Source organism: Nilaparvata lugens, chromosome 10 (genome assembly GCF_014356525.2).
Source record: "Nilaparvata lugens isolate BPH chromosome 10, ASM1435652v1, whole genome shotgun sequence".
Taxonomy (NCBI): domain Eukaryota; kingdom Metazoa; phylum Arthropoda; class Insecta; order Hemiptera; family Delphacidae; genus Nilaparvata; species Nilaparvata lugens.
Window position 1 is genome coordinate 30,257,853 of NC_052513.1, and position 23,026 is coordinate 30,280,878.

The 23,026-nt window shown below is 32.6% G+C and overlaps 2 protein-coding genes across 3 annotated transcripts in view; both read right to left on the bottom strand.

Annotated features, from left to right (window-relative positions):
- Nucleotides 1–396: 396 nt before the first annotated feature.
- Nucleotides 397–9,462, bottom strand: LOC111056266 (tumor protein p63-regulated gene 1-like protein). The gene is made up of 6 exons (XM_022343610.2): nt 9,003–9,462; nt 7,354–7,522; nt 6,698–6,874; nt 6,176–6,313; nt 4,340–4,470; nt 397–3,218 (listed from the first exon to the last, which is right to left on the bottom strand). The coding sequence occupies exons 1-6, from the start codon at nt 9,205–9,207 to the stop codon at nt 3,004–3,006; spliced, it is 1,035 nt and encodes a 344-aa protein (XP_022199302.1). The 5' UTR covers nt 9,208–9,462; the 3' UTR covers nt 397–3,003.
- Nucleotides 9,463–11,114: 1,652 nt separating this feature from the next.
- LOC111056257 (protein suppressor of forked) overlaps nt 11,115–23,026 on the bottom strand; it is a 30,913-nt gene continuing 19,001 nt past the window's right edge. For both annotated transcript variants that reach the window (XM_022343601.2, XM_039437182.1), the window contains 7 exons: nt 22,242–22,343; nt 21,665–21,809; nt 21,104–21,173; nt 19,181–19,277; nt 18,876–18,964; nt 16,205–16,551; nt 11,115–14,686 (listed from right to left, as the gene is read on the bottom strand). In XM_022343601.2, coding sequence (XP_022199293.2) covers nt 14,469–14,686; nt 16,205–16,551; nt 18,876–18,964; nt 19,181–19,277; nt 21,104–21,173; nt 21,665–21,809; nt 22,242–22,343 — 1,068 coding nt within the window. In that variant the 3' untranslated portion in view covers nt 11,115–14,468. The remainder of the gene's footprint in view (nt 14,687–16,204; nt 16,552–18,875; nt 18,965–19,180; nt 19,278–21,103; nt 21,174–21,664; nt 21,810–22,241; nt 22,344–23,026) is intronic.

Consider the following 23,026-nt stretch of genomic DNA (forward strand, 5'->3'; position numbering starts at 1 on the left):
ATCTAAGCCTATGTGCTCCAGTCTATTATTTGGTTTATCATCAATACAGTGATTGTTACCAGCAGAAAGCAGCCTATCGTGCTTACTAGTATAAAGACACTCTCAAGTTAACATGGATTTCTTCAAGTTTAAAGAACCCTAGTAAATAGCGTCTGATATGAGGGTTTTTTACACATCTACTTGATACTGGCCATCCTAATCGGAAAAATATGAAACATGAAAAAATAACCTTCATTATTATAAATATAATTTGAAATGCCAATCATTCTAATAATTGACAGAATCAACGTAAGTTCATTTTACAAAATAAATCATACCAGAGACAAATAACTTACGTTATCCTATCTCTATGATTATACCTACAGTATTTAATCAGGATAAATAATAATCTTGCAATTGCTATCAAATGAGATTATTTTAATATTATAATTTTTACAGAACAACAAAAAAGTATTTATTTTATAACAATAATGTTATTCAACCGTATGGAATAAAAAATAGGTAGGCCTAGTATTGAAAGTTGAGATTTTATAATTTAAGGCAAGAAAAATTAGGCATCAAAGATTTACAAAGAATTTGAGAGACAAAATATAATAAGTTACTTCGTTGATTTAGAAGAAGTCCTTAGGTTTTAATATCAATTCCAAGGCTTTTAATTACGAATTAAAACAATTATTTTCCAACATTAAGCTACGTACTTTATCAATCAATCAATCATTCTATTTCTGTATAAGTATCGTATATTGGAGTAGGTATAAGATATGTTCGACACACTATCTATAGGCTATATCGTATATGAATTTATCGCCTTGAGGTGTAAATAATACTGTATTATCACAAGTAAATCATTCTATTTTATATCCAAATAAATGTGAGAGTACAGTATTTGATTGCAGGGGAACAAGACTGTTTTAAAACATTATTCATTCATTGATTGCATGCTTTAAAAATCAATAGGAATATAAAGATGTTGATCACTTAATAAAACAAGATAGAGATAAGAAATAGAAGAGAAAGCAATAGGTACGTTGAAAAGAAAATTTATTCAAGAGGAATATTTTGATTAGTTTGGAAAATCTTGAGGAACGTCATTGCAGAAGAATATGAATGAATATGTGAGAGAAGGAGAAAGGGTTGAATAAAAGTGGAATAGTTCATGGAAAAATATAAAAGAAGTATTGAAGAAAATAGATTAAAATAAAATTTCCAATAAAAATAGTCGTCGCCAGATTTCAGAGTCCGACTCCGCTTTAGGAGTAAAATATTCGAGTTTGGAGTTTGAAGCAGCGAATTTGAATTTCAAATGCTAAAGAAACAAAATTTCAAGTATACGGTACATTGTGTCTTAATTACTATAGTTTTGATTGACATTCATTTCAATGAAATTTATAACCCTACAAAACCTTATAATTTATCATTATAATATGAAGATTATAAATATATAATACTGCTATAAATAACAAATCAACATTGCGAGTATAATAGTCAAACGCTATAAGGCAACTGCTATAAATATATTACTCTATTTCAAATAGATAACAATGATTCGATAATAATATCAAAATTATATAATATAAAGATGAAAAATTTCAGGATTTTAATACAAAAACATTGAATAAATTAATCAACAAGATAATCAGTGATATGAAAATTTGTCCACAGTATAACAAATATTAAAAAAGAATATGTACGACAATATATGACTTTTAGAAAAGATTAGAATTGGCTGAAGACGTAATATTTAATCATGAATGTCAAATGAATGTAAAATTATGAATGGAAAAGTAAAATCTTCAAAATTTTTAAAAACTAATCAATCAATGAAAAACAAAAAAAAATAAACTAAAACAATTAAAAACAACGAGAATTGTTTTGTAATTTGATGGACAAACAAAAAATTGAAAACAAATAAAAGAGAAGCGGTTGGCTCAGTGATCGCGCTGGTATCTAAACGCCAAGAGACATGTGCCTGGTACACCCGTTGGACGGGTGACCATTCAAGTCAACACCACAAAATATCATTCGAAGATTGAATAATAAAACTATAGGATAAGACTATTAAATTGAGACAACTAATTAGTTGGATTAAAGAGAGATTAATCAGTAGTTATATATTTATAAAGAGAACTATAGGCCTACACACAATATCCTATAAACCAAGAGGAAGACATTGAGTTGAACTTGAGATTATCTTTTAAATATCCAATAATATTACGAGATCATAAGGTAGGTGGGGATTTGAATGATTGGATTTTAGAATAGGATTTGTATTTAAGGAGAGAAAGGTTCATGATGAATTGGAAACTGAATTATCAAAATTGGTAAGAAAAATGTCGATGAAATATTGGACGATTATGAATTTTATTTTTAATTTTGATTGTAAACTCGTTTAAAAGCTGAACTTCTCCATACCTTGGAAAGAAGAACTAATGATGTGAAGTTTTAAAATTATATTTATTTGAAAGAGGAGTATGCAATAATTTAATGATACATATTGGAATCTCAGATACAAAAAATTGGCAAAATAATAATTAAAGCTATTGTGAATGAGATTTTTGAGGGGTAATTTTGACTTCTTTAGAAATTTCCCCCAAATAAAAGTGAAGATGGACAATTTAAAATTAAGGTTATTGGAAAAGTAGGCAAGATATTAATGATGAATTATTGGGATCTCAGACACCATGAATTGACTAAATGTTAAGTGAATAAATATTTGTAGATGAGATTCTTGGGTAGTAATTTTATATTGGGAACTGAGTCACCAGGAATGGCGACATACTGCTGCATAAATGTTTCTTAAATTATATTTTTGTAATGATTATTTGCATAATTTTATATTGGAAACTGGATTACAATTAATAAGCAATACATAATAAATATTGCAAATGAGATTCTTGATTGGTGATTATCTGTTGGGAGCTCATATACCAAAAATAAACAAATTTTTGGTGAATATATATTTTTTAAATGATTGATGAGTAGTGATTTCAATTGTAGATCAGTTTAGAAACTGAACTTTCCCCGGACTTTGAAAAATCCCAAAGCATTTTTGTTATGTATGAGGGAACCGAGCCCGACGTAATTCTCTAGTAGAATCGGTTCCCTTTCGATGTTGCAAGGATTTGGCCTCAGCGTGATCGCCTCTACAGTTTCCACCAGTTTTTCTGTGAAGTTGTCAACACTGAAAATGTCACGAGTGTTGTCAGCGGTTGGCCACACTGAAAAAAATTTAAAATCCTGTATAAGAGACCTTTTTTCTTGGGAAAAAATAAAAATCAATTCATTAGTAAAGATTGAAAACCTGTTAAAAAGGTTATTTTTTGTCTTGAGGAAATGATAATACAGCAACAAGAAACAAATAAATATTTAATTTCTGTATTCGTTGTATAGTAGCATAGCCACCTCTAATACAGAGGTATGAGGTGGCTATGACAGTGGTCAATACTTAAGAGTGACTAACATCAAACTAACTCTTTTTCGAAAAAAACATGAAAAATGTTTTACCGATCAAAAACCTTTAAATAGAAATATTTGTATTTCCATGCCATTCAAGCACAACTAATATTATTACTCATGGAATATGAAATAGAATGAGATTATTTCAATAGGCATAAACCTGGAAACCTTTTGTTACATAATGAAATAATATATATTTCTCTGCATACAGATTTCATCCATTTTTCAGGAAATCCACGGATCATATTCAATAAACTCTCGATCAATTGCTGCAACTTCAGTATTGAATGTATCCTTTATTAGCTTTACTGAGGTACTGGTCTGAATGTTGAATCTTCATGTTTTGAGGTAACACAACAAAGAAATATTATTAGGTAACCAAATGTCACAAGTTTTGTAGTTGAGCCTGAGGATCTTGCAATAAAGCAGGAACTCTAGAAGTACCAACAACTGGACTGGACTGGATAGCATCTATATTATTTCAAGCTCCATGAATATGTCATGTACTCAATCACTTTTTTGGTAAGAGCTACTCGTATTCACATGAAAGTTGAAAACCAAAGTAACATTTTTTCAACTTTTTGATCTTTCACAACATGTTTTGACTTTAAATATAATTTTCAAGTAAAGATGAAACTGGACTTTTAAATTAAATGGGATTTGAAAATGACATTAAAAGTCGAAAAATGACGTGATAATAAAATAAAGTTGAAGAAAGGGTACAATGATTTCCAAGTTTTATGTCGATTAATATTTAGTATTTAGTTTAGGATACAAACAGTGGAATATTTTAGTTTGAGAATAATAGCGCAAATTGAATAAAACATGCAAAATTATATGGGACCTGGCCGCTGCCAAGTTATTTGAACCAATCAGAACTTACTTTTATGATATGAAAGAGGATGAGATGTGAACGTCGTCCATGGAATTTTCGTGAATGGATTCCATTTTTTGACGGCTGATAAAGGTTGTCCATTATTCCACATTGCTCTTACACCATTAATATTTCTTGATCTGGAAAAATCAATGAAACAATTCCCTTCAATTGTATCACTTTGTGTGACAGATTCTATGCGATTATTTGGTAGAACTGTGATGAAACTGGAAATTGATCGTTGATAATGCATTAACATACAGGAAGCAATAACTAATTATTATTAGTTATCGAGTATAACCATGGAGAAAAGATAGAATAAGTAAATATCTCATGCTATGGGTGGTATTTATGTTCTGAATTTCAAGCCGTTTTTTGTTAACTCATGAAGATTACTGTCGACTAGGTACTGTTTATTATTATTGTTTTGGCCCAATGAGTGTAAGAATAAGACAGCATGAGAGATCAACGTTACATAGCTTCACGAAAAAGAACTACTATGACTATCGAGTTTGAGTTGAAATTTAGAATATGAAGTGAAATTTATGTACCAGTGAAATTTGGCACATAAATGACTTAGAAAATGGGATATCTTCTTGTGCTATCTTTTTTCTATGGTATAACTTCTAAAACAAAAAAAGCTTATGAAATTAAGACATCTATAAACAGGATATTCTTCTCTAAGTGCCTATCCGTTCCGGATGTTGGCTATCAGCATGGCTATCTTGATTTTGTTGGTTGCGATTCGGAAGAGTTTTACTGATGTTTAACCGAACCACTTCCTCAGATTTGCCAACCAAGACATTCTTCTTCGACCCGGTTTTCTCTTGCTGTTTATCTTGCCTTGAAGGATCTCTTGGAGTAGCCCGTACCTTTCTGTGTTCCTCATTATATGCCCGAGGTATTGGAGTTTCCGGCATTTTATGGTGTTTACCAACTCTGCTCCCTTTCTCATGCGCTGCAGTACTTCTGCGTTTGTGACTTTTTGTGTCCAAGATATCCTTAAAATTCTTCTGTAAAGCCATAGTTCAAATGCATCAAGTCTGGTGATTTCTTTGTTCAGAGTCCAGGTTTTCACACCATACAGCAAAACAGAGAAAATGTAGCAACGCATGAGTCGGAGCTTCATTTCTAAAGACAGATTGTGGGATTTGAAGAGTGAGCTCATTTTAACAACACTGAACGGGCTTTTTCGATGCGACACCGGATTTCTTGAGAGTTATCCCACTTTTCATTAATAATCGTTCCTAGATAATTGCACTGCTTCACTCTTTCTACCCTGACTTGATCGATGTAAAGGCTGACTCCAGCAATGTTCTGTTTATTCACTATCAGAAGTTTTGTTTTCTTTGTGTTTATTTCTAAACCATACTGTGAGCTTATTCTTGTTACACTGTCCATCAACTGTTGTAATCCTTCAAGACCATCTGCAAACATGATGGTATCATCCACATATCGTACATTATTCAAATTTGCACCATTTATCATGATTCCTTCTTCCATATCACTGAGTACTTCTCGAAAAATAAACTCAGAGTACAAATTAAACAAAATAGGAGACAAAACACAACCCTGACGCACCCCTCTCAATATTTTCACTTCATCAGTGTGGCTGCCATAAACTCTTAAAACTGCTGTCTGATTCCAGTTATAAACAGGATATACTAAGCATAAAAGTGAAATAAAAATTTCCTCACTTCTGAATTTTATTACAATAAAGTATATACAGCAACCAACACAAGTAATTGTGTAACATTTTCAAGAAAGGGGGATTCATAAATACACTTACAATATTCAAGTTGATAGAATGTATCAATATTCATCAGCTTTATTTGGGAAACTCACCTAGGTTCAAAGTTAGCAGATTCGAAAGGATTTATTTTGACAATATTCTGAGGCGATGATGCCAGTCTTTCCTGCAATGGTTGCAGCACGCATCCCTTAACAACTGCTGATACACCGTCTAGGAATCCGTTGATACGACTGAAATACACAACCATTTCGAATATTACACAGTAAGTTATTTAGGAAAAAGTAAAAAATAAAAAGTTGAGAAAATTTGTGTCTAAGATTAATATTGTAGTGGTTGTGAATGAATTTCGAGTAATTACTAAGTGAAAATACTAGATATTGGGTTATTGGGCAATGGATAACTACCACAATATCACCTTTACAACCACCCAGAAAGTTTCAGAAATAAATTTCAATTATCTGGCGACAAAATATCTGGAAGCTATTTATTATTTAATTCCATGTCAAACTTCATACATTGATGTTAAATTATCTTCTAGTGAATATTTTCTATTTTATTTTTTTGTTGATACAATTGCAAATCATATGAATATAAAATATATTGCATATACTTACGGTACAAGAGAACTTTGAGGATAAATCAGTCCACCAATAATAATAGTATCAATCTTCTCCAGTTCCACTTTCTCATGTTCGAGCAGTTTCAAAGCAATGAAATCATATTTCACAGTGAAAATAGAACGTGCAGTCAATATAATAAGGCGTTCTTTCTCTGTATCCCAGCTGCTTATCCTGGAAAAGTGATAATTTTACATTAAAGGACATATATGATAAGTAAAGAGAAGGAGATAGATTTATTTATTTTTAAACTTTACACATTAACAAATTTTAAATAATCAATTTCTTATCTATTGCGAACTGCTAGATGATAATTCGTTTTTGAACTATTTTTGATGACACTACCAGTCAAGTTTTTCAATAAAAGTTATAAAAACTTGACTGTAGATCGTGTAGTTTAGTGTCAGAAGGAGTAGCTTTTGTTTAAAAACTTTACTGTAGTGTGGTTAAAAATAGTTCAAAAACAATTCAATTTCTGATCATTTCAAGTTATTAGTCTATTTATGATTAAACGAAAGAGATGTCAATGATATCATGATAAAGCTTATATGACGTATGAAAATCGTTATCATAGTTTAGAGACATCGTTACCCCTTGACATTAGAGGAATCTGGATTTTGAAAGCACTGTAAGAAAATGATTCAGTGACTCACTGTGTAAGAAGCCAAGCTCCAACGAAGTCTCCATCAGATGAGCTGAGAAGCACATTTTTGCAATCTTCAATTGCACTTTCAATTAGTCCCTTTCTGTTGGTAAAGAAATCTTCAACATTATCACTCCACCAAGGAACTAGAGCAGTATCGTTCCTTGATTTTTCAAGAGCTGAAAAAAATAATTATAAATAATAGAGTTGTAAATTGTAGAATAAAATAGAAAATTGTAGTAGTAGAACAGAAAATGGAGATGTAAAATTGTATTTAGATCTAGAGAACGAAATGAAAAGGATTAGGCCTACATTCTCTCATTCTTATTCATGATGAATAATTTCAATTATTCTCTCAATTTCACTTCTTTTGTATATGGAATATACCTTGATTTCATAACGTATTCTACCGGAATGGATACTTTTCATTATGAATATAAAGTTTCAATAATATATATTTTTAACTTGTGTGCAAAACCGGTCATTGCACACATAGAATTTGGCCGAACGAAGCACTTACACTCAGTAGCACGCTTACACTCAATATTTTTCCCAACACCCAGATTATCACCTTTATAGAATACATTTTTGTAAATGCTATTCTGATATCGATGTTATCAATTATTATTGGAACTGTGTGAGAAACATGGTATTTTGCGCATGATATGTTGGTATTATTTCAAATCAAATTCAAATTCATTTTTTGAATTTGAATTTGAATTTGAATTTATTACCAGTTTCCAGTCCAATAATGACTATATTGAGGTCCACGTTATGTTGTTGTTAGCGCATGGCTTGGATTGTGGGGAGTCATAAAGGAAATTCCACTTTGCCGACAGGTCCACGTTATAATGACAGTGTGGTAAGAAAGTAGCCGATTCTTTGTATCTGATCTAATTTTAACATTTGATTCTTATTAAAAATAATCAATCAAATTTTATTCGTCAAAAAATACATTTAAAAAAAATAATGAATACCCGTATTTTTATAACTTAACTAAGATAAAATATTTTGTTAAATATTCTTCTACATTCATAAAAACCAATCTGGCAACGTTGTGAAGCTAGAAAAGGATATCACTATCTGCTTTGTCAAATGATACACAAAGATATAATAGCAGCATCAATGTGATTCAAATATTGTCATTTATAACGTGGCCTACTATGGTCTTGCAATAGTTTTGGGGAAAAAACTTTTTTTTTGTAGATTATAATCAATCTTCAGGTACGATGTTTACTTTGTTCTTTGTTTGCTCAATTATCATGGGTCATAACGGATAGCTTTCTAAATCAATTTAGTATTAAAGTAGAATGAAATACCGGTACCGGTACCTACGGTAACTACCAAAGCAGAAACAAAATTTTGTTAACGATAATAGGAATCATGAACTCATTTTTACTAATTCAATATTTTTTCTCTCTTAATCAATGCTCCAAAATATTTAATGCCATTTAGGCAAATTTTTCACCTCCATCAACCTTTGTTACTTTGAAAAAATGATAGACTGAAATTTAAAGAAGTCGTCATCAATTATATTTTACAATGCTTATTAAGCAAAAACAGCAGATATCCAGGTTATGAATAGTTTGCAGGTAAAGTTGAATAATTTTTCAATATTTAAAAAATATTAAATTAAGTTTTTAATTAAAAACTACTGACCTGTAACGTTTACCGCATTATTTGCCGCAGTATGAGCACCATCTGAATCCAAGCTTGACTGTCCATTCCACGTACCATTTAATCCAGAATTCACATTTGGCGAATTACCATTTTTTCCACCGGGAGATTCACCAATCCGTAGGGTACTGTTTTTGAAATCCATATCAGGAAAATCTTCTAAAGATTTTAGCTCGTTTGTCATCATGATTGTCAACTGCTTTGTTATGTCAACGGGACACTGAATCGCACTTGACAATGAATACAAATAGTATTTAAAAGAACAAACACAGCGATTAAAATGTAACACAATAGTCGGATAATGTAGAGACAACACGACGTTTATAAAATACAGATAGTGCAATGATTTTCATGTTCAAATAAGCTACGGTGAAAGAGATAGAATGAGGAGTTGGAAGACTCTTTTTAATTAATCCAATCTAACCGACATCACAATCACAACTGCACAAGTTTTCTGCTACTTGAGCAGCTGACTGAGACGAAAACAGCTGATGTATTACCATCTTGTTAGGCGCCAACTATTCAAAAATTCCAGATTCAGTTGAACTTTGGAAGAAACAACCATCTACGTTTTTAGACATGAACATGAATTTCAAATTTAAACATTTTTGGCAAGTCATAGCATAAATTAATAGAAGTTTCAGAGTAATGTAAAAAATAATATAGCCTACTGAAGTTTTGTTTATGCTATCAAGTAATTATGTTAAAAATATTACTACCTGTGAAAATCAATACGGCCGGTAGGTACCTACCTATAGTGAGGTACACGTTATAATGACAGTGGATAAAGATAGAAGAATAGGATTCTCTGCATTAATTAATTATATTTCTACACTGTCAAAAACATAATTGGCATCGGTGTGGACCTAGAAAAGGATAGTACCACCGGCTATGTCGAATGATAGACAAGGATAGCAAAACCAAAGTTGATCAAATACTGTCATTATAACGTGGACCTCACTATAGTCATATTCGGATCTAACAAGGTTAGATACGGACTCAAAACCCAATAAAGGAGAAAAATATGACGATTCCCTGGTCACTCAACTATGGAGATACGTGGCCGGTGTATCAACCAATGTTAACTTTGTCTGTTGCATATCCATACTTTTTCACTATTAAAATTAAACTTGAATTAAAAAAAAAACACTTATGGAGTGAAATAATGCAGTTACATTGGTAGTGACGATCGTTTCGACCTGTTGTTGGTCATCCTCAGACTGTAGGAAATTACTCTACTAATTACCGCCCTACTAAAGCATCCACCAACCCCCACCATCTACCTTCATCCCTTACCACACATAACCTTGACATTAGAGTAAATTCCTAGTCTGAGGATGACCAACAACAGGTCGAAGCGATCGTCACTACCAATGTAAGTGCATTTCCCTCCATAAGTGTTTTCTAAAATTCAAGTTTAACCAACGCTACGCTGGTGCAAAAATGGACGGATTAATGATATACGTCGGCTCTCGGCTACGCCTCCCAAAGACGTATTTCTTGCTACGTCTTTCTGTTGTGTGAAAGCCTTTATTAAAGTGTTCTCTACTCTTCCTCAATTACCTATTCACAAACTAGTCATTAAATGGTTTTTTTAAGAAAAAAGTGATTGAGATTATAGTTTCACAGGCACGCACACATGACACACAGCAATTTTTGGACTTGAGTTACAAAAAATGTAATATTAAAATTTTTGTACTGTACATTAATCATTTTACTGAGAAAGAAATATTTCCCTCACCCTTCAAATTTTGATTAAATTCACTAGATTTCAAGTGTGCCCAAAAATTCCTCCTGTCTACAGTCAATATAAAGACTTTGACAATTTGGGAATTTTCCGGTCACTTAAGCTAATTTGTGGCTTTTTATAACAATTATTAAATCCTCTACAGCCATGAATTTACACGATGATTAACAAATGTAGTTGGAATATCATATCCCAATACATATCTTCCAGAGTTCTTTGGGACCTTTCGTTGTTGAATGGCTTCAGGGCAGACCACGGCCTAAAACTAAGAGCGAAAGGCCAAACTATAACAGCGATGACAATGAAGCTACAAAGAAACTATTGAAAGGTTTAGGAAATATTCACAATTTCTCTTCAACTTGGTTTATTAAAACCCTGATTTAAAAACAAGAAACTTTGTACAACAAGTATCAAATAAAAATCTAGATAATAAACTAGTACTAAGCCTTAGTTGGTTTTTCAAATAAAAATGCTAGTAAACACTTTCATTAACACGATATTTCAAATGAACTTGAAATGTATCTCATAAAATGTATTTATCACATAAATAGATTCTTTTACAAAATTAAGACAAAGTTAATAAGATTCAAATTTAAAATTTGTAAATTGAAATACCAGAAGAGATTCACATACCAATATTATACTCTGATTATAGATGTGGGATACTGTTACTGTCCCGAAATTTCCGTGGATATAATTAACATTTTTATTTTATTTATTACAAAATAGATAATACATTTTTGTATCCGATGAATATGATTTGAAGGCTCAACCCCAAAATTTATAATTTATAGCTAATTTTAAGGCTGTCGAGATCAACTCTACTTGAAAAATCTGAATTATATTGATATTATGCTCTTATCAATCAAAGCAATTAATTTTTACTTGACTCAAGTACTTATACTTTACAAGAGACATATCATTCAGGTAAGCCTTGAGTAGCGTTTTTAATTACCAATACTTAATAAATTATTAATTTGAGACAACAAGTGATCTGATAGGCCTATTCTAAACACAATAAAATCGAAGTGTAACACATCATAGAATTTTTATCTCTTATATCCGATGGGTATCAACATTATAAATATACAGCTAAAGTCTTAATGTAGGACGAAATTCTAATATCAATATCAAATCCTTGTTTGTGTGATTTATCTTTTACTCATATCACATAACTCCTAAATACAAAATCATCCAAAATAAATATCAGTAATTCATTTGTTTGACTTATTTGAACAGAATCCAATAACCTTTTGTTTCATTTTTATTCTTGATTCCCCTTTTCAATAATTAGATCCCTCATTTTAATCCCAATCTATATTTAATTCATTCCCAATATTTATTTTGAATGAAAAACAGGAATAATTGAATGTTCTCTCATTTAATTAAGCAATTATTAATTATTTTCAGTTGATACATCATTATTAAATAATCTCAAAACATTCTGGAATAGGGACTATGATAACAACCGAAACCATTTCAACGGATCACCGGAAGTGATTCACCATCCAAGAAAAATTGTTCGTTGAAATTTATTTGAATAGATTTTTTCACAGTCTTCTCCTTCAATATTTTCATCTCATTGAATTTTCAATCTTTCAATTTCTAATTTCTTCTTATAATCAAATCTTCATTTTTATCAATACTATTTTTTACACAGACATTCTCTCTCATTCCCTCCGCTGAATTCTTCCTACCTACTTATCCTTCTCTCCTTTCTCATCCTCTGGCCACTAATAAAATATTTTATTGAAACTTTCTTCTTTCCAAGATTTCAGATATTAGCAGTTACCTCCTTCTAATTGCCATCTTCGTACAACTCATTTTCCGGTCTTCCATTAATTTTATTCTTTCTACTCATTCACCATTTCTTTCCTCAATAATTAACTTCTTCCCTCTCTTGTACATTCATTCCAACTTACTTCTTCACCTACTCCTTCAATTTCTTTAGTTTATTCCCTTGATTACACTCATAATTACCTCATTCATGCACTTAATTTCAACCGGGCATTTGTATAAGTATTTCAAGTCGATTCATCGAGAGGAAAAACTACAATAGCATTAAGTTTGCCTATAAAAGTGATGACGCATATCCGCTCGCTTCATTGCAGAAGTCTTAGATCACAATGCCTTCATGAAAACTGACTTAAGTATTGTGATTATTCAGTTCATTCATAGATGTTAAGTGGTTACTGTGAATCGGTCTTGCTGCCCCAGAATCCATTCTCTCACGCTCATGTTTGTTTACATCGTCTCTCTACTCCCAGAACCGACTATAGTATTCAATATTCCTGGCATTCACCTACATTATCCTCCATCCATCAGTCACATTTTTATCACTAAAACTGGATTCCCACAAGTCAGTATCAGTAAACATGACCGGCACAGTAAAAATATAACTTCCATTAATTCTAATTGGACTATTCCCACTCACCATGGTTTAAGCGAGTATGAATGGTTTCATTAGAACTTATGGGAATAATATTCTTACTGTTCCCACTAATATTCCCACAAATCAGTATCAGTTACTTGACCAGCACAGTAAAATTATAATTACCATGAATTCTGATTGGACTTCTACCAGCGGTCTCTTTCACTGACACTGATAAGTGAGAATCCGGCTTTATTTTTACTATTTTTTTGCAATCTTCATTCCCAAACAGACGCAATATTTTCCCCACTTAAATTTTCACTCTTTCCCCAAACATTTTCCTCCCCCTCCGTCTTTCAAATCCTTTCTTTCCTCGTTCCATCCCCTCCATCAATCTCATTCACCCTCACCCACTCTCTCAACTCTCTTTCCTCTCTTAACGCTGTTCGGTAAACCATTTCATTTTTATTTAAATTGGATAATCTTTTTCGATATAATTGTTAAGATCATTATAAGAGTGAGAAAAAGTGGCAACTGAGATTTCCAAGTGGTCTAATAAGCGAGTTATGGGTTGTTGAAGTGCTAACTTTCCAGATTCTGCTTTCTTTCCAGATCATAAACGGTTTTGAATTTTCCATTGAGTTTTTTTTAAATACATTCAGTATATCATTGGCTTTGTTCTAATATGCGTTTTTTCGCGATTAATGCCAAAATAAACAAGTTATCGAATTTACAAATAATGTTACTTTTTATTTAAGAACGAAATGGGGAATAAAATGTTTTAGTTTGGAAAGATACATTTTTTGAATTTTTAATAGGAGTTTTAATAATATAGTCGAAACCGTTTATAATCTGGAAAGTTAACAATTCAACAACCCATAACTAGCTTATTAGACCACTTAAAAATTTCAGTTGCCACTTTTTCTCACTCTTATTATAATGATCTTAACAATTATATTGAAAAAGATTATCAAATTGGAATAATAAAGAAAAGTGTACCAAAAATCCTTTTCATCCTCCATAAACCCTCATTTGATGCTTCCACAACTTATTTTTCCTTCCTATTTCTCCTCTCACAATTTCCTTTCGCAAACAGACTCAATCTTTTCCCCTCTCAAATCTTGTACACAATTCATACTCATTCACACATTTTCCTTCCTCCTTTCTCCTCATCCTATCTCTTCCATAGACCTTCATTTGACCCTTCAGCCACTTATTCTCTCTTCCTAAATCTTGCACACTTTTACTCATTCTTCCCCAGACTCAATCTTTCCCCCTCTCAAATCTAGCACACATTTCGCCCTCCCTCTCTAAAATGTCACTTGCCCCCTCACTTGACCCGCTTCTGCTGTCGCTGCCTGTAGATGTCGTTGGCGGGCGGCGCTCCCATCATCTCGTCATCATCACTGTCCTCCCCTCCCCCTCCCACGCCGCCGTTCAGCCGGCGCTTGCGCTTCCCCCCCTCCTCGCTGTCCACCACCCAGTGCACCGACTTCGCCAGGTCGAACAGCTTCGTGTCGCAGCCGTTGTCCGTCGTAGGCAGAGGTGCTGCAACAACACACACAAATTAAATTCATATTGAAAACAATTGATGCTAAATTGATTGAAACAAAGAGATGCCTAAAACCTGGAAGGTAGAAGACGAAGAAGAAGATGATGATGAAGAAATTGCTAACAATACAATGGAATCTATTGAATACAGCGACTCAATACAATAAAATGAATACAATAGAATCTATGAATACAATGTATGATTTAGATATAATAGATGTAATAAATATAAATAGATGTCTGGAAATCCCTGAATTATTTGGATTAGTACATCTAAATTCATAATTTATGGTTTGCAAGTCTATTTCGGAATGAAGCTCTATCAGAATTTTGGGTAAAAACTAACCTTATTTTACATCTGTGACGTAACCTAAAAATTCCCAAGAAAAATATTCATTCTTCAAAAGGTAAGGCTTTGGTTTGAATAGGCCTAACAAAGAAATCAAAACGTGTTTTTACAAAATAATTGTTACAAAATGGTTTGTAGAGCATGCTCATTTGAATAAGCCCGCTTCAATCAGCTTTCTCCCATTGCCAAAATAACAACAATATAATATTGTGAATTTCCCTCATGTTTATTGCGTTAAAGTCCTAGACTCAAATAAGTCGAGTTCTTAATAAACCCCGGAGTTTAGAAGATAAACCCGTGACTCAGAAAGTCGATTTAGAGCCGAGCGCTTATTTTAGTCCTGGACTCTGTAAGTCCAGAACTTATAGATCCCATGGAATCGGCCCATAATGTTGTTCTTGAACTGAAAATAACACGTTTTAATGTGACAAATATAACAGAATCGATTTATTCTGGAAAAGCGCAAATTAAAACTGCAGTTGGCCAATAAATGTGAACAAGTGCTGCAACAGAGGGAAGAAAATAAGTAATGAGGCCCACGTTATAATTACAGTATTTGACTAACATAAGTGTTTTGCTACCATTGCCTACAACAAAAGGAAGATGATATAGTGAGGTCCACGTTTTATGATGGTAGTATTTGATTGATATTAGTGTTGCTAGCCTTGTCTACAACAAAAGGAAGAAGATATAGAGAGGTCCACGTTGTAATGGCAGAATTTGTTTAATATTAGTGTTGCTATCATTCGACAAAGCAGATAGCGCTATCCTTTTCTAGCTTCGCAACGTTGCCAGATCTTCTTCAGCAATGTAGAAATATAATTAATTCGCAAAATATTTGATCTCAATCATGAAAATTCATGAATTTATCATTGGAATGTATTCTTTTCGACGAATAAAATATAATTGATCATTTTAAACGAGAATGAGCAGTTAATATTACATCAGCTATACCGGTATCAGCTATCCTCTATAGAAGACAGTGGCAAGGCAAACAATCGACAACGCTGTTCTCCTAACTTTCTTCATTGCCATTATAACGTGGACCTCACTATAGTCATAATTGAATCATGAAGATTCATTGATTTATAATTGGAACATATTTTCTCTTGACGAATAAAATATTCGAATAAATATTGGAAACTACAAAGAAAAGCAGCACTGACCGGTATCAGGCAAGAGTATCTTGCTGAAGACGTCAATGAGCGCATCGACGCCGACAAAGGGCCCCAGGAAGCAGTGCGGAGGCGGCAGCAGTGTGCAGAGGTGAGCGGCGGCGGGAGGAAAGGGGAAGGCCCCTCCTGGCACAGTGTGCTCGCCCAAGTAGGCATTGGATTTGGGCTTGTAGGGGATCATCTGCGTGGTGTCGGGTCGCGGCAGATTGCTGCTCTGTGTCTCCAGGTGGTCGTCGAGGCAGCTGTCGAGGAAGCCGCGTGATGGCCCCCCTGACCCCATCATCGCCGCCATTGTGTGCTGTTTCACAGTAGCCGTCACTTCGTTGTACCCTATTGACCTGTCATACAAAACACACATCAACAATGATATCAAAGATAGATCATTTTTATTACAACAGTTGCTGAGTTCTTCAAAATAATACAATTAATTCATTATTATATAAGGATGTAGTGAATATGGATATTAATCAATATAAAAGTTCTTGTTTCTTATTACAGTCTGTAATCATGTTTGTCCTATACCTTGAAGTCAATCATATTATTTTATGTCTAGCTCTAGGCATATCGAGCTTCCTGCTTATAGCCGACAAGCCTGCTTATAGCTGGCAATCATTTTCTATGTAGGCCAGTTAGTTGATATCTAATCTAACAAGTCAGGAATTTGATACCCTACTGTACTTTGTTTGAGTGGTCGTAGATAAAATAGGGTATACAACAGTTTTATAATGGTCTTTAAAGCGCTCGTGAGATGTTCAACACACGTTTTCGTTTGCTACGCTCAATCACTTGTGTCTTCACTCTACATGTAACTAGTGCTTTAAAGACCCCTATTATAGAACTGTTGTATAAACTACTATCATTGCTTTCGCAAAATTGTTTTTCTCAATCAATAAAGTCACGTTTTACGCTCTTAATGCATGAGCAGCTGCTATTCTATTCGAATACTGAATACATTTGAGAGTACTAGTATGTAATACAGTAACTATATTACCCACAGTGTGGCCATTGGAATTTTTTTCCCGCCGCCGCCATGAAGATTCCAAATATTTGAATTTTACAATGGAGCTTTTATGGGATTATAAGTAGAATCGCTTGCTTCTACTTATTAAAGTATATTTTTGTGATTATTAACTTCGATATAATTTCTTTCTTGTTTTTCTTATATTCCCAATATAGTTTTGGAACTTCAAATAGTAATTTGTAGATAATAGCGAGTAAAAATGAAAGGTAGGTAACGTAACCTGAAAGCTGAATTTCCAAAAAAATACCATAAAACTTTTGAAATGTGTCATGATATTGTAATACATTTTGTTCCATCGACAAATAATAAAGTTCCCATATCTATTTCTAGAAGCATGATGGAATTTTCATCACAATAGATTCCATAACATTTAAATAGTATGTTTTATTCAGCCAATAAGTCTGACGAAAATATTGTAAAGCACAACATTGAATATAAACTCTGGAAGAGCCAATTATTCTAGCCATAGTACTACTTGATGAATTTAATAAACATGTAAGAAATTGAAAAATAACACACATAACCATTATTGTTTATATTTAGTGATATTTCTAATCTTAACCACTGCTCGTGGTACGGTAATGAAACTCGAAAATCATATCAATAGCTATTGTACCAACATGTTATGGGTAGGGTACTCAGTACTGAAGAGAATCAATCAGAGAAGTCAAGACGACTTTAATCAGCACTTAATAATGGTTAAATATTTCATAAAATGTTATATTCAATTGAGCCACAAAAAATATTTTGTAATTGGATTATTTGAAGTTCGATCCAATAAATGGGATGAGGATGAAATACACAAAATTGAAATTTATATTTCTACATATTTATATAGATCACTGGTCCCCAATAAGTTGTCCGCGAAAACTCTAGAAGTGGTCCGCGAGGAGTCCGAGGGAAGGAAAATTGATGTTTTAAGCTTTATTAGTGTTTTTTAAAGTTATCTTTTTTGTCTATATTGAAGTATAATAAATTTCTCTTCGAAAATTATATATCAAACTCATCTTAAGTTCATAACATGTTTCCAATCGGTAAAATAAGTGATAAGTTCCAAATGTCTAATGCTATAAGATAGGACTTGAAAGTTTGTTTGGAATCTTAATGGCGGATTTGTACCATGTGACCGAGCTAACCAATCAGAAGCGTGACAGTCAATGGCCATACTGTGGGGAATATAGTTACTGTAGTATGTAATACCAAGAATTCCCATTCATAATTCAAGAGAAACGTCACAAGAAATTATTACACTGAACAATAGAAGAGAAAAAAAGACGGTGAAAAATATAAATTAAGCCCTTATAATATGAACATAAGCCACATTATTCCATTCAACTTCAACTATTTATAGGTCTATCCATTCTAAGATTTAAACACTTGACAATGTCATGAATTTTTTCGTTTCTTGAAACGAATAAAGGGTCTATTAGTGATTCTATAAAAATAATCAATACATTAAAATATTCAAATTCCAATACAACATGAAAAATGAAAAAGGAAATTGGAAAAAGTCCAATAATGAAGAAGAATAACGAAGATACGTGCATCAAGTAAACTGCATTGTATATAATCCATCTTTGAATTTTGTAATTGATAAAATAATTGCCTTATTCAATTGATAAAATAAGATAGATAACTAACCTGAGTTCAGCCGCAGAACAAGGATATAGATCAAGGAATTTGTAACGATCAACTAATTGTGCAGTCTCTTTTCCCTCGAACTCAGCTATCTGGAATCATTCATCAAAGTAACATTAGTTGAGGTGAACTTCCATTCAAACAACAAAACACACCCAGAATAAATTCAATTCTTCAATTCAAGAGCTTGCATCAAATTAATTTATTTACATTAATTCAATCAGCAAATAGAGATTTTAGATCTTGAACGTATACAGTTTTAATTTAAGTTCAAAATTGAAGAAAATTTGAAAATTCCAAGGACTTACCTTTCCCAAGACAGCACTCCGCCTTTTCTCAACTTTTACAATACTGGTTAGATCTCCAATGTTTGATTCGAATTCAAGGAATTTGTTCCAGATTTCACTGTAAAACATGAGACAAATTAGTGTTTGTTTTTCATCAATGTTGGGTACTACGAGTAAAATAACAAAGCTTTGTCTCAAAGCTTTCCTGAATCAATTTAATATAGGTTAGATATTTTGAGAATGACTCAATCCAATTGAGATCATATTTTCAAATCAAATTATTTTCAAGACAAATTAGTTTTTGTATTTCAATATTAGGTATAACAATACATTAAATTGAAAGTGAAATAGCTAAACGTATCAGAGCTTCCTTGAATCAATCACATAAAGATATTATGAGAATGACTCACTCCAATTGAAATAATATTATTCTATTGCTTTAGATGAAAGAGGGATAATGTGAGAACATTCGAGGGTGAGTCAATTATTATCCGCAATGTAGGTGTATTTCTGTCCATGATGGTAGCACTGTTAATTTGCGTTAATGATGCATTCTTTGTTATTTGTGCTTATATCTAGGCTAGTTTCAAACTGCTGTTTTTATTCCATCGACACTGTGTCACCTGGTCGTATGGGACATATATATGAATCATATATTTATCTCATATTGATCTGGATTTTAGAGTTTTAAATTGGGAAAGTTTAATGAACAGTGTTTTTGTCTTTGAACAATTTTTGTCATCGACAGAAAGATTGTTTATTTCATTTGTTGTCAAAATTAATGTAGCTTCTCTTTTGTTTTTAATAACAAACGTGCCGCTTGTGCGACAGATAAAAATATGTACTTGAAATGGCTTTCATGTTTGGCATTGACTGAGTTATATTTAATACCCAAAATTTAACTTTTGGTGAGAGAGAGAGTGTGTGAGCTCGTTCGATAGGACTGAAAGTTAAGTCCGGCTGATCCAGTGAAAAAGGCTAGATTTCGGTTCGTTTAATAGTTCAATTATTCTGTCACAGATCGGGCAGTATAAAAATAATTGTATTGTTAAGGGAGACGGGTTCTGAGCCTATTCATTGGTTCAGTTAATATTTGTTCTTTTAAAATACTAAAGTCGCGAAATACCAATGGATGCCAAAGTGGGAAGCTATTTCAAAAAGGTAGGTGACTACTGATTCATTGTTCTTAAATTTTCATAGCCACAAACATCGAATCCTCATTAGCAGCAAGCGAGTGTTTTCCCCATTAATTCATATCAAATATTGTTTTATAATCAAATTAATCTTGTTTTGTTCAAATGTACATATGTTAAAGACTCATTAAAGTTCTAGTTATTCTTTTCATTTCTTGTATTCATAGTTCTTTTCCCCTTACAACTGACATGTTGTTAATTATGGCCGCTCCACTTGTCATTTGCACCAACGTTCAATGAACCTTTTTCCGAGGTCGGAAGGTGTATCAAGGGAAATTCATCAAAACTTTCAGTGCTGTACGGGAATAGTGTTTTACCATAACTGAGTGTTTATGAATGAAATTCAATACATTTTGTCCACTCTCCTACCACGAAAAACGGTTGGCTCACTAATCGTTACACTCTTCTTTGGTACAAATGAATGCCATAATTAACAGCATGCAAGTGATCATAGGATTGAAATAGCTCTTTGAAACTAGCTTAGATACAAGCACAAATGAACAAAGAATACATCATCAATACAAATCAACAGTCCAATCAACATAAAGAAAAATACACCTATATTGCGGATAATAATTGACTTAGGTACCCTCGTAGTTCCCGATAATTGATACCTTCAAAACATCAACATAGGAAAGAGTTGTTCAATGTTGATGGAGTGTTCGAACAGATAAATTACATTACAATAAGTGCAATTAATAGTGTCTGGTTAAAAAAATTGAAAATTGATGAATTTGTAATAGCTACTTACACCGATTTTTCTGGTTCTAAACTTCCTGAAGATAAAACCCTTTCAAACAGTACTCTGGTATTATTGTCCTCTGAAACATAAATGGAGTTGATTTATCAATTCAACACTTGAAAATATAAGTTTCTCAATAAAAATTGATCTACCTGAACTCTTCTACCTGTTTCTTCAACAGAAAAAAAACATTACATTTGACATACAACTTGAAAACACAAAAAATGCAGGATAGCTGTACAAATTAACAAGTTAAATTAATTTGTTAAACGAATCAAACCGCTATTACTATTTAAAAATGATAGAAACGGAAATAGAATGAATTTTGAATAATTATCAGATTATCGCAAATGTATTTAGGCCTAGCTGAAGAATGGATTTGGACAGTTTTATTATAGAAAGAAATGTTATTGAAAGTGTATTCTGTCATTGTCAAAACAGAGTATTGATAAGACAAACTCTCAAATTTTCTATTAATTTCTAGTGAATTTTATTTACATCCAATACCAATAATAATATCATGCAATACAGCTTTAGTTCATAATAATGAGCTGAATGAATTATACTCACCGTTCAAATGTGATAAGTAGTCGATATAACAGAGAACATATTGCGGACTGTCAGAGAACTTTTTCAATCCCAATTCGAATATCCTAAATGCTATGTTTTTGTCCTTACTACAATAGTATTCCATCAGAGCAGCTGATACGAATATCTGTAAATGAAATAGAAGTAACCGTTAAAATACTGTATATAGCCTTATTTTTTGAGACTTTAAATTTATTTCAAGAGCTTTGAACAGAATGTGAAGGAAATTATAATTCCTGGTCACTCTCCTGTTATCGATTGGGCACGTTAAGGTCCCGGCGTAAGCTGTAAGGCCCGTTGAGGCTTAAAAACTTGTAATTTAGGCTAAAATAATTTAAAATTTGATAGAGGACAAATAAATTTACTTGCAATAATGTCTTGTGATTAAAAAGTCTTATTGTAGAAGGTTAACGTGATTGTTTTGAAAGACTTCACAAGTTGAATTTACTTGAATCTTATTGCATTGTTATAAAATCAATGTACCAGAATTATAATAACACTGATATACATCCAAATTCTGTAAGGCAAAAGCATGTATAAATAGTATACCGTAACTTACATGAAATTTCGATCTTGAATCCTCTCGTGCTTTTTTGAATACATTTCGCGCGGACTTGATTCCTTCTGCTCGTCTTGCAAACTTCATGTACTGGATGTAAGCCTGAAATCCAACCAAAATATATGTTGTCATGAAGAATACGGTACACAGAATATGAAGACATTTAAAAATTATATTTACTTCACATACTACTCTTAACACTTCATCTGAAATCGTGTAATTTGATCTGTGAAGCTCGACTCATTCACATTCTAAAAGCCTAGTTTCCATATGGCAAGCTGCAATAACATGACGGGCGGCAGCACTATCATGTCATATCCCGCGCACTGCTTCCACTTCGGCACATTCTTCAAGAAAGTGAGTGCAATGCAAGTGCATTTTCACTCCATAAGTGTTTTTTAAAATTCAAGTTTAAAGATACAATTCATGGGTTTCCGTCGTTTATAGGGAAATGATCACATTTAAATGATAAAGCGGGATTTTTCTCCATAAATATTATAGTAAAATCATTGTTCCACCAACGCAGTACCCAACTCTAGTGGAGGAACCACAAATAGGCTATAGTTTGATGGATTTGAAAGACAAGTTTATTGGCAGGAAAAATACATTTCGGTTTACAAGCCACAATCCTTGGGATGTTTCAAGTCCATTCATGAGATGGCATCGTCTTCAGTTAAAGCAATGCACATTGAGCCTGAACTAATATTATAAAGTATCCTGTGGATGAGAATGGTTTCATTTACAAAGTTTCATCCACCAATCAATGCTACAACACAACAGAGAAA

What these genes read in the sequence shown, in the direction of transcription:
- LOC111056266 (XM_022343610.2), bottom strand. Translation starts at nt 9,207, where the DNA reads ATGATGACAAACGAGCTAAAATCTTTAGAAGATTTTCCTGATATGGAT. An exon ending in GGAGCTTGGCTTCTTACACA is followed by an intron (nt 6,875 to 7,353) that starts GTGAGTCACTGA and finishes TCACTTTTCCAG; the next exon opens with GATAAGCAGCTGGGATACAG. An exon ending in TCCTCTTTCATATCATAAAA is followed by an intron (nt 3,219 to 4,339) that starts GTAAGTTCTGAT and finishes AATTTTTTTCAG; the next exon opens with TGTGGCCAACCGCTGACAAC.